Source organism: Leuciscus leuciscus, assembly GCF_965113295.1.
Source record: "Leuciscus leuciscus genome assembly, chromosome: 2".
In the NCBI taxonomy this organism is placed as follows: Eukaryota; Metazoa; Chordata; class Actinopteri; order Cypriniformes; family Leuciscidae; genus Leuciscus; species Leuciscus leuciscus.
The window spans coordinates 61,001,499-61,014,519 of NC_138726.1; the positions used below are offsets into that span (position 1 = coordinate 61,001,499).

General features: G+C 38.9%; 1 protein-coding gene across 1 annotated transcript; it reads left to right on the plus strand.

Moving 5' to 3' along the window:
• Positions 1–454: 454 nt before the first annotated feature.
• On the plus strand, positions 455–1,738 carry LOC309492486 (aerolysin-like protein). Its single transcript, XM_082161492.1, has one exon. The coding sequence runs from the start codon at positions 468–470 to the stop codon at positions 1,413–1,415; it is 948 nt and encodes a 315-aa protein (XP_082017618.1). The 5' UTR covers positions 455–467; the 3' UTR covers positions 1,416–1,738.
• Positions 1,739–13,021: the final 11,283 nt, after the last annotated feature.

A 13,021-nucleotide genomic window follows, 5' to 3' on the forward strand; every position in this document is an offset into this window, starting at 1 on the left:
ACTTTGCGCGTTCCTTATCCTTGTCCCTCTTCTTTGCAATTTGTTCATCGGAATGTCGTCTCTTTGGTCGTGTGTCGGACATAATTCAAACTTCATTTATGTCGTTCATATGGTTTATGACATCAAAGTACCGCAAGAGCAGTTCAAAAGCATAAGGAGCCATCTACTTTCTATTCGCTCCTGCGGTACTCTGATGAAATTCACCGATCGGTCTGTGCAGCGCCGGTTCAAGTCCAACAAGCCTATTATCAGGGGTGCTGGAGGGCTGGACATGATGCTACATAAACGCTTTTTGACTTTCTCCGTTTGTGTACATCTATAGGGTTCAGAGAATTATTTTTTCCCACAGTAATTTCACACATATCTAGTACAATTATGTGGTTTTGTTTTATTAATACAGTGTGTGTGTTTTTAAAGCTGATGTTAATTCTTATCTGATATTGCTTTCAGATCTATTTAATTCCAAGATGTCCGACACAATAAATCTACATCTAATTGGTGGAGGCGGAGGTGGTGCATTCTCATTTACTGGTGTGGACAACGGTGCCAGTTTAGAGAAGATCGGAGTCTGGGTGGGAGGATGGCAGGTTAGGGGTGTCAGGGTCTGGCTTTCAGATGGAAGAGTTGAAAATTTTGGAGAAGGTTCTGGACCGTATCAAGAGTACACGTTCTCACCTGGTGAGTGTTTCACCTCACTTTCCCTGTGGGGGAATGGAATAGGAACACGTCTTGGAGCCATCAAATTCAAGACCAGTTTGGGGGGAGAGTTTTTTGCAAAGATGACAGACTGGAGTTTAAAAAAAGAATATCCCATGGATGTCGGGTCTGGATATTGTTTGGGAGTTGTAGGAAGAGGTGGTGCCGACATTGACTGCATGGGATTCATGTTTCTCAAAGCAATTGAATCAACAGTTCTCACCGATGTCCACTATCCCACTCTCCACCAACTGATACCAAAGGTGACAGTAGAAGAAATCAAATCCCTCAGTTACAGGAACAACTCCTCCACCACACAAAGTCAAAAACTTGAAAGCTCAAAGAAAATAAATAAGAAATCTTCATGGTCTGTGAGTGCAAGTTTATCTGCAACATTTAAAATGGAAGTGAAGGCTGGGGTTCCAGCGGTTGCTGAAGTTACTAAAGGATACAGTGTCACCATTGGATTTCAAGGCACTTATGGTCATGAGAACACAGAAGAGAGAACCGAAAAGCTGATTACAAATGTAGATGTGCAACCAGGGAAGAAGCTTGATGTTTCCATCACTATTGGCAGAGCCACTTTTGACCTGCCTTACACTGGCACAGTGAAGATGACCTGCAAGAACGGCAGTGTGTTTGCGTACAGAACCAAGGGCAGATACAAAGGCGTCAGTTACACTGATATCAAAGTGGATACCAAGGAATCTCCTCTGTAATGTCAAGACAGATTGCACATGTGATGCACAAGTTCTTTGAATACTTCTAATTTTGTCAATCATGTATCAGTTGCTTTACATTCAGGCCTCATTGTATTTTTTGGGCCGGTGTTTGGGTGTTCAGGGGAAATATATATATATATATATTCAACATTTGTTGTTTTCAAATAACCGTATATAATACCAATACACAAATATTCATATAGCTTCATACTTTGTGTAATCACAATAAATAATCTCTAGATACTGATTCTGTAATAATGTGTTTAAAATTACATTTAATTAAAAAAAATACAATTTATTAAATAAACCCTCTGTTGTAAGCAGTGTTCCCTCTACTTATTTTCTTATTTTCATTATTTTTCTCTATTGGGCGAACATTTCAGCCACATGAGCAACAGTCTTTATACCAGACTTGAAAAGTGACTAAATGTGGTTGAATCATTTAGTTGTAACTTGTAAGTTACAAGTTACAACTAAATGATTCAACGTCATTTAATTAATGTGCTATTTCTATTTGATTTGACCCTTAAAGTAACTTAGTTAAGTAAAGTAAAGTAATCTCTGTTGCTCTATGATGCTGTATTTCATTTGAATGTGCAGACATGCTTATGGTTGGGATCTCAGTCAAGGAGTAATATCTCACAATATAGTGACACTTTATAGTTAACTTAGTGTATTACTAACGTAAATACTTTGTAACATGAAGCACATTTTTATATGGATTAAAAGATAGTCCAATCACAGCGTGTTCAGCGATAAAGTCACAGCCAATGACAACCCATCTGAATAGAGGCGTCACACTTGTTTATTTATGGTAAATTATGACAGATCTCTTTCACGACTGAAGGGATTGATTCCTTAAATATTTAATATTTAGACTGTTACATTTATTTTTCTCTAATTAAATATTAAAGGCACATTTTAAAGGGGACCTATTATGCTCCTTTTAACAAGATGTAAAACAAGTCTCTGATGTCCCCAGAGTGTGTATGTGAAGGTTTAGCTCAAAAACAGATAATTTTTTACAGTATGTTTAAATTGTCATTTTTGGGGGCTCAGAAAAACGCGCTGTTTTAGTGTGTGCCCTTTAAATGCAAATGAGCTGCTGCTGCGCGGCACAGTGGGCGGAGCTTCATGAGCTCGCACTCAGTCTCTCAGGACTGATGATAATATCAGAAACTCTCAGTAACGGTGTTCATTTCGACCCGGAGTCGGACAATAATGCCTACAGAGTCAGAGTGCGAGTGCTGTATGGAGATGGAACAGGTATAGTTTAATTTAATTACGGTTATAAAGTATTTGTCATCTGCTTGTATGTACCTAGCCTACAAGTCTGCTGTTTCGGACCAGGTCCGAATGATGATCAAAAATATAGGCTACTGATGAGTTTAATAAAGTTTATTGTACATCACACAAAAGATGAAGCGTCAGTTTTACTCATAGAAGTTAAAGTTCTGGTTTATTATTCTCTCTTACTGTTGATTCAATGACATGACAAATTAAAACTATTCCTGTTTTTCATTGCACGTTTTTATTTTATTTTGTAATCTTTAAAGCAGGCCTTCAATAATTTCCTAAATCAAAGACACTTGTAAGTTTATCATTGCACGTTTTTCATTGTAAAAAAAGATCCGCTTATAGGCCTATATATAGTCTATACATAGCCTATATATATATATATATATATATATATATATATATATATATATATATATATATATATTAGGGGTGGAGCCGAACCCGAATACGGTATTCGGAAAGGCACAAATAATGTGTTTTTTACGAATACTTATTTCGAACAAATACTTAAAAAAATATTTGTATTCGGGAACAAGAAAACCTTTATATCAAAAAGCTGCGTTTCCTCATGAGACATGGCGACCGGCGGTGCTGCTGATGTGGTGGCTGTAAATCCACTTGTTGATAAGTAAGGAGGAAAGAGCCACATATGGAAATATTTTGGATTAGGCTAATGTCACGTTGTCATACGGGGCCGTTCACATAGCGCGTTTTTTGCGCGTGCAGATTTCAAATGAGCGGCGCGGTTGCATAGCAACGACAGACGCTACGAGAAAGCTCTTGTGGAAAGGAGAAAGCTGTGCGAGCTGCGCTCTCCATGATGACGAGGAAGTATCAGCAAAGATTGATTTCTAGCCCTTGCGTTAGCTTTATATTTATGGTGATGAGAAATGAAATAAAAAGCCGTCATTAATATCAGTCCGTCAGAAAAGCAGTTCTAGGCTTATTCTTGGCTGGTAACTCTTAGCAGGTTTAAAAAGCCCTTTTTAAAATGAACTATGAATGCAGTTTTGGATTAAATAAAAGTACAGTCAAGTCAAATAAAACACGTTTTATCTCCTGTATAGTTTGGTAACACTACAATAAGATACCATTCATTAACATTAGCCTACTTAATGCGTTATCTAACATCAACACATTGAGTGAACAATATATTTTTACAACATTAATTAATGTTTGTGAATGTTATTTAATACAAACACTTGATTGGTCATGTTTGTTCACTTCATTCATTGTGCATTAAATAATGTTAACATAAATAATGTTAACTTTTGATTTTAAAAATTTATTTTTAAATTAACCCCTAAAGGAGAATAATTGTGACAGTTTATAACTATTGTTTATTGTTAGGTCATTTTATCTAACAAATGGAATCTTATTGTAAAGTGTTTTTAATACTACAGTTTCCATCTTTTTAACCGTGATATACACTTTAATATATGTACATTTAATCTAAATTAAGCTTTGATACCGAAATTGGTACAGAGAACCGTGGATTTTCACTGGTATTGGTACCGAATACTGAAATTTTGGTACCTTGACAACACTAGTAGCTCTGTTAGCTCGGTAATTTAGACAATAGGCTGTTGACAGAGTAACGTTAACATAGGTAATGGCGTTATGTTATTTTCTTTTCAATGATGTTCGTTGTTACATGTTCATTGCTGGATTTATGGAAAACCAGCAACCAATATTGCATATCCATAATTATTATAATGGATATAATTAAAGAATACTTGCACTATAATGTAAATTAGAAGTGTAACGCAAAAAAAATGGATTTTTACACCTATTTAGAATTTTACTCGAATACAAATACAAATACAAATATTTCATCTCTCTCTCTCTCTCTGTCTGTGTGTGTGTGTGTGTGTGTGTGTGTGTGTGTGTGTGTGTGTGTGTGTGTGTGTGTGTGTGTGTGTGTGTGTGTGTGTGTGTTTACATAAAACATTAATTTCAGAATAATTTTCCTCATTCAGATAAATCTCCAGAACCACTGAACTGTGTGTGTGTGTGTGTGTGTGTGTGTGTGTGTGTGTGTGTGTGTGTACTGGTGTCTGATCACCCTCACTGGAAGTGCTAGGTGGTGTGGAAGCCCTGCAAAATGTCTCCATCTCTTTTTGTATTTTCACCATCATCCTGTGTCTTTTCTGTCTTTTCCTCCATGCTTTTCTGTCAGATAATTCACTGATACTCTTCAACTTTCCTTCTTCCCTTCGTTTCTTATTTCTTTCATTTTCTTTCCTTAAGTATTCCTCGTACTTCACTGGGTCTTCCCTCAACCTTTGTTTGTATTCTCTATGTCTCTCTGTTGTAGTTTTTCTATTTTTTTTTAGGCATGTTGGTGTTTTATGTCATTCTCCCTGTCAAGTTAATCATAGAAATTAACATTACTGACAACAACCTTACACCTAAGCTAGTATCATGGACTGCAAACTTAAGTAATTGTAACCTCATCACATTACAGAATTTTAACAGAATATTGCATACTAAAACATTACTAAAACATACTACAGTAGTAATTATTTGCATAACTGTACTAAAATGTAGTTTATTCCTCCAAATAAAGGATTATGTGTTCCCTTTTGTCACTACCAAAACAATGTCACAACCGAAACTTCAAGAAAACGTTTCGGTTGTGACTGTTTTGGTAGTGACAATTTTAGATACTTTTGAGCCTAGCTCGAAGATGCTAATCAGCACATGGTTAGCAATCACTGGTCAGAACAGTTGAACACATATAACAACTAAATTTTATGGAATAACATCCAAAAAAAATGTCTCAATAGCAGAAAAAATGAGTTTGGTAGTGACATTCCTTAAAGTTACACACAGATTTTTAGACTTTAGAACACATTTACCTCAAAATGATGGGATCAATCTACTCACCATATAGCACATGAGAGAGAGGGACACAGGAATATTTCCTGATCAAAAATGTAGGAAGGTGGTTAAAATCAGTCTCAGCCAATGGACTACAACATTCACTGTTTTGGTAGTGACATGAAAATGCGGGACATGTTTTTTTAGATAAAGTTTCATGATTTAAAAATAAAATATAAAATAAATATTTTTTTTAACTTCATTTTTTAAAAAAAAACTAAAATATATTTTTTAAAACAAGAATGGAAAAATTTGCACAAAATTTTTCAATATCATTTTCTCAAGTTGAAATTAAGGGGTTAGGGTTTGGGACAGCCACCTCCTAATTGAAAGTAGCCCATAAATTATGATTTTATATATATAAAGCTTACTGATATCTTAAATATTATTGTGGGTTTCAATAGATAATTGAAGGATCTTAGTAAACATCTAAGATTTTAATAATTAAATGCTTTTCAAATGTGTTTTTGGAATATATATATATATTTATACTGTATATATGTATAAATAATAATTATATATATATGTATATATATATATATATATATATATATATATATAACCAACCTACATTGAGGGTGGGGGGGGGGGGGGGGGGGTCTAGTGTAACCCTGGTCATTAACTCGGGTCACTAATATTAATAATTATTATTCTTTTATTTATATCACTATTAAATTAATAGTAAGAAAAGAAGAACATGAAGTAAAATTTATTTATTTTATTATAAATAATCCAAAAATTTAGAAGTTGAACTGAATCCTTATTGGTGAGGTGAAAGGTTAGCTCCGCCCCTGTTGGAAAGTTTCCAGAAGTATCGCGTACAAGCAGAAATGAGAGAGAGTGAGAGATTGCGAACGACATGAGATATACCGAACGACACGACAGTGATAGCAGAGTAAATTATATGAGAATAGATGTTTAATAATCCAGCAATAGATCGTTAAAAGTGAGAAGTTGATTTATGTTTAAGCTTTGAGAAGTTTGTTGTGAACCTGATTGCGATGAGAAGATACAACTAACGTGATAGGATCAATCTGGCAATCTTTTTCCTTGAAACTTTTTCTTCCTTTTGTTGTCTGATTTATATTTCTTCTTGGTGAGTACCAATTTCTTTGTAAGAAATGTATTTTGGGAATATGGATACTGTTTTTGTACTCTTAATGTGTAAAATACATTTGAAAAGTGATGAGTGATTTAAGTGTTGAGCTTTAAGTGTTTTCTGATATAATATCTATGTTTAAATGTTTGAAAGACATACTTTTTATTGAGATTATATTTTTCTCTATTGTAAAGTTTGTGCCATGCGGTGCTAGCTTTGCTAGCTCTGCATATAGACTCTAGTGTGTTAGTTAAGCACATGGTGACTAGCATGTATTTGTTTCCTGTATCCAAATAATTGAAACAGACATTTTAGTCATTTGCAACTGTTTATTTGAATGAGTTTAACTGATGATTGTTTTGGCTTTGTTTTTGCAAGGCCGGGTTTTTTGTGTTTCTTGTTTTATTTCTCTCTTTTGTGAGTTCTGAATTGCTGCTGTGATCTTGAATTCTGTCCTGGCTGTGGATCTTATCCCTGGTTTGGACTGGCGAGGCATCCCATCTTTCGTACCTGGAAACAGAATAAAAGAGTTGTGAGAGTTGCGAGAAAGAGTTTTCTGATTGGGTAGGACAGAACTGCACACATTACGTTTTTTTTTTTTTTTTTTTTAGTTTTTCCTGGATTTCCCTGAGGACAACGTTTTTTTTTTTTTTTTTTTCGTGACTGAACTCATTAATTCATTTTTGATGAACTTTCCTATTTTTTGGGGAATTTGAAATTGAGATATTGAACTTGAAATTGAGACACAGGTCAAATTTCAGAAACTGACGTTTGGAATTGTTGACTGTTTCTGTGTTTATCATTTATTTCAAATACTGTGTGATACTGTTATCCATTTGTTTTTATTTTGTTTTATTTCATTCTGCCAATTTCGAAAAATACAACGTATGCAAGACAACAAACAAAGAGAAAAGAAATACACTTACCTTTTAATTAGCTGCATTCCAGTAGTCTGAGTGGTTCATTTATTTTATTAATTTTTACTATCATCTTTGCTAATAATTGCTTCTGTGAGTCGATCCGAAAATCTTCTGAGTCTGGTCCATGGTTTTGATATTGTAGGATCTAGTATTGAGCCGTGTGCTACATAAAACTTGGCGAGCCAGCCAGGAGCAAAATTGCAGCAAAGTGTAAAGTTAAAACTTGATAATCGCATATAGACAATAAAGAGTTTAAGAGAAAAGTAAGAAAAAAAAGAAAAAAAAAAGCCCACTTGCTCAAGTAGAATAACAGTTAAACAGACAGAAATGGAAGTAGTGAAACGTGAAGACATTAGCGTCCGGAGAGCAATCATTGTTAGTGGCTTAACCCTTTCTGACTCAGATTTAGAAATAGAAGACTGCCTGCTAAAATATGGGTCCATCAAACGCAATGTAATCATTGACGATCCCAAGTCAGAGTATCACCACAGTGCTATTGTGGAATTCTCACACGAGTCTGCCATGCACAATTTAGAAGCCTCACTGCCCTTAACTATCAGAAGCACACTAGATGCTAATGTTGTGTTCCAGGTACGCAGCCTGAGTAGTGTGTACACTTCTGAAACGGGTGGAAACATCACTGAAGAGTACCTGGAAGAATTGAAGGCCATCGCCAGAGGCAGTGGAAGAACTGTGCAGGAAGTGCTCCAGTGCGAGCTGCAGAAGATATCTGCATTGATGTTTCCAGAAAGTGAACAGCCTGCAGATGACAGTGGTGTGTGAGTGAGTACCCCCACAAACTTGAATCCGGAATGTCGACTATCTGTTAATGCACAACAGGGACAGGCAGAAACAGCTGCAATACCCTCAACAGAGATTGTTCCATTATTGAGTGTTCCAACCCAAGAACCTGAAAACCCAGCCCAGTCCTCTCATAACATACCGAGTTCTGACGCCAGTGTTGCAGAGACTATGTCCTTGAACCTACCTGTTAGTGCTTTGAGTCCACCAGGAATCCAACGAGTATTGATGGGAGCATGTGGTAAAGACCAGTAAATCCTTGTCCTCTTCACATGCTACTTTCAGACTGAAATCCTTTTCAGGAAGAATCCCTCGCCCAAGCCATGAACCAGACTTCGACACCTGGCGTGCGAGTGTGGATTTCCTATTGAATGACAAGTCTCTCTCTGATCTACACAAGACTGGGAAGATTCTCGACAGTCTGCTGCCTCCAGCCTCGGATGTCGTCAAGCACATCGGTCCATATGCCCTGCCACTAGAGTGTTTGGAACTGTTGGAGTCAGTATATGGCTCAGTGGAAGATGGAGATGAATTGTTTGCGAAAGTTCATTGGCACCTTGCAAAAAGGGAAAAATCCTCCACCTACCTTCACCGTCTTCATGTAATGCTGAGTGTTGCAATTAGACGAGGTGGTGTTACTGAAGCTGAACGGAACCGTTGCCTTCTCAAGCAATTTTGCAGAGGTTGCTGGGACAACAGCCTAATCACTGAGTTGCAGCTGGAAGGAAAGAGAGTCACATCCCCTTCATTCGCTGAGCTTGTAGTTCTCATTCATACTGCAGAGGACAAACAGACTTTAAAAGAAGAAAGGATGAGGAAGCATCTCGGAATAACCAGACATTCTACTGTTCCAATTAAATTACGAACAGCGACCCATCAACAGGTTGTGTGCTGCATTGATGTATCTGAAGATTCCACTGACGAGGTGTCAGGCCAGTCAAGTGAAAAGCCGTAGTCAGCAAAGTCCAAAAGCAAAGCTGAAAAGTCTGAAGTCGAAACCCTGAAGAAGGAGGTTGCAAAAATCCAAGCCCAGATCTCTGCGATGAAACCAGAGCCAGTTCGTAAAGTAAAGATCAGTCCTACTGTTGATGAATTCTCTGAATTGAGGCAGCAGATAGCTGAATTTCAAGCTCATCTTGTCCCAAGAGCGCAGAGAGAATATCGAGAGTCTCCGGTTTTGAGCACTTTTCCTGAAAAGTACTGACCCAAGTCGATGGAACCTGAGATGGATAGAAATTCAAGACCCACCTGGCAGGTTGAAGAGAAGCGCCATGAGTTAAGAGAGCGACAGGCCAGATGGGATCTGCAGAACGTCTCCAACACTAAGCATTTAAACTGAAATCCGTCTCAGTTGCGGGGCGGACAGAGACGGGAAGAAGAGAACAATGCCCTAAGAAGAATGAACATCTGTTGCACCAGCATGCTCATGAATCTCCACGTTGTGAATTACCTACCGGATTAGTAGGGACCAGGTGCACCACCAGGATTCGAATTGAAGGGAGGGAAGTGAACTGCCTTCTGGATACTGGGTCACAGGTGACAACCATTCCCAAGTCGTACTATGATAAATACCTGTGCAAGCACCCTATGAAATCCTTGGAGCATCTTCTTGAAGTAGAGGGAGCCAACGGACAAGCCGTACCCTATTTGGGTTATGTCGAGCTCAACTTAAAGTTTCCCGAAAGTTTCCTGGGGGTGGAAGCCGAGGTCCCGACACTAGCTCTGATAGTCCCAGACCTGACAAACTTACCACAGATTCTAATTGGTACCAACTCGCTTGATGTATTATATGCCAATTGCACTCAGAGGGGCACAGGTGCTATCAAGTCAATTTGTTATGGCTATCAAGCTGTGATAAATGTGCTGCAGAAGAGGAAATTGCACGCTTCCAGTGGAACTGTGGGATGTGTGAAGTTGAAAGGGAATCAACAAGAAGTTGTACCGGCAGGGTGCACTGTAGTTCTGGATGGACTAGTCCAGGTGAGAGATCCTCTTTTTGAAAAATGGGTCGTAGTGGAGCCGCCCTCCACAGTTTCCTTACCCGGTGGTCTTATGGTGGCAAGTTGTCTGCACAGCCTACCTTCAGGACAACGCTTTGCTCAGTTTCCAGTAGTAGTGAAGAATGACACCCAAACTGATCTAGTAATTCCCTCAAAGGCTGTGACAGTTGAAATCCATGCAGTCCAGCGAGTGATGGAAAAAGATTATTCTAAAGTGGATACTGGAAGTGAGAAGACAGAGCCACCTCTGTCAAAGATTCCAATTGACTTTGGAGAGTCTCCATTAACGCCAGAGTGGAAAGCGAGAATAACATCACTGTTGAATTTGATGCCTGATGTCTTTGCATTACACGATCTGGACTACGGACACACTGACCAAGTGAAGCATCGGAATAAAGCTTAGTGATGAGACACCATTCAAGCACAGAGCCAGACCAATTCACCCCCAAGACATGGATGCAGTCAGGCGGCATCTCCAAGAGCTTCTTGAAGCTGGAGTTATTAGAGAGTCAGAGTCTCCATTCTCATCTCCTATAGTTGTGGTGCGAAAGAAGAACAATTCTGTGCGATTGTGCATTGATTTCAGGAAATTAAACTCCCAGACAATCAAAGACGCATATGCCCTTCTTAACTTGGAAGAAGCCTTTTCAGTCTTGACCGGATCAAGATGGTTTTCAGTCCTCGACCTAAAGTCGGGCTACTATCAAATTGAAATGGAAGAGTCTGATAAGCAGAAGACCGCTTTCCTATGCCCATTAGGTTTCTGGCAATTTAACAGGATGCCACAAGGAATCACGAACGCACCTAGCATGTTTCAATAGTTGATGGAACGTTGTATGGGAGATCTCAATCGGAAGGAAGTGCTGGTTTTCATTGACGATTTAATAGTTTTTTCGAGAACTCTGGAAGAACATGAAGCTCGTTTGACAGAAGTACTCAAAAGGTTGCGTGAGTTCAAGCTAAAGCTTTCACCTGAGAAGTGCAAGTTCTGCCAAACCTCTGTCAAGTACTTAGGCCACATAGTTTCACAGAGTGGAGTTGAAACTGATCCAGCAAAAGTGGAAGCCCTCAAAACCTGGCCAAGGCCGAAAACGCTAAAGGAGTTGAGAGCTTTTCTCGGATTCTCTGGTTATTACCGAAGGTTTGTGCAAGATTATTCGAAAATAGTGAAGCCTCTAAATGATCTCACAGCTGGGTATCCTCCATTACAGAAAGTTTGCAAGAAAAAGACAGAAGAAGCAAAACAGTATTTCAGTCCGAAGGAGCAGTTTGGTGACAGATGGACGCCAGAAGGTCAAAGGGCATTTGATACTGTCATTGCGAAACTCACTTCTGCTCCAGTATTAGGATTTGCTAATCCCAAACTCCCATATGTGTTGCACACAGATGCCAGTACCACCGGGCTTGGTGCAGCATTATACCAAGAGCAAGACGGACAGATGAGAGTCATCGCCTTTGCAAGCCGAGGACTTACCAGGAGCGAAGCAAAGTATCCTGCCCACAAGTTGGAATTTCTGGCGTTGAAATGGGCCGTGACCACCAAATTCAATGATTATTTGTACGGGACTGATTTCACTGTGATAACTGACAGTAATCCGTTGACCTACATCCTGTCCTCTGCAAAACTAGACGCCACCAGCTATAGGTGGCTGTCAAGTTTGTCAACATTCACTTTCAAGATACAATACCGAGCTGGGAGTAGAAATCAAGATGCGGATGGACTATCTAGAAGGCCACAAGAGGAAGTTCCAGATGACCTGGAGACACAAAAAGAGATGGAGAGAATTAAACAGTTCACTCACCATCACCTGACAGAAGACTGCAGAAGCCGTTGAAGCTATCTGTGAACGTCACCATCTTGGTCAGTTGTGTGGTAAACCTGGTTCTTCACATCTTCCAGTGACCTTAGTGGAATCCCTTGCTATTGATGTGGAAGCTTTACCACAAGCCTTCCAACAAGAGGATACTTATCAGTTCACGGAGATTCCCCAGTTGTCTGAGGAGGACCTGCGGGAAAGACAGAGAATGGATCCAGAAATTGGATTAGTTATCCGACAGCTGGAGTTAAATGACAAGCCCTGTTTCAATACCATTCCGCCTGAATTAATTCTATGGTTCAAATAATGGAATCGGCTGGAGTTGAGAAATGGTGTGCTATTCAGGAGAAGCCAAAAGGAAGGAAACTCATCATACCAGCTGGCATTACCTGCTTATCTTCGTTCTGCGGTTTTAAGGGAGCTCCATGATGAAATGGGTCACATGGGCATCGAACAGACTCTCGACCTGGTTCGATCAAGATTCTTCTGGCCTAAAATGGCCTCAGCAGTGGAAAAGAAGGTAAAAACCTGCGAGCGTTGTGTTCAACGAAAGACCCTACCAGAGAAAGCCGCTCCATTTGGTGAACATTAGAACTAGCAGACCGCTAGAGCTAGTTTGTATGGATTTCCTGTCATTACACTCTAAAAATGGCTGGGTTAAAAACAACCCAATTGGCAACCCAGCGCTGGGTAAATATTGGACAGAACACATGCTGGGTTAAATTAACCCACTGACATTTTAACCCAGCAGGCTGGGTTGTTGAGAAACCCAAGATGTAGTCAT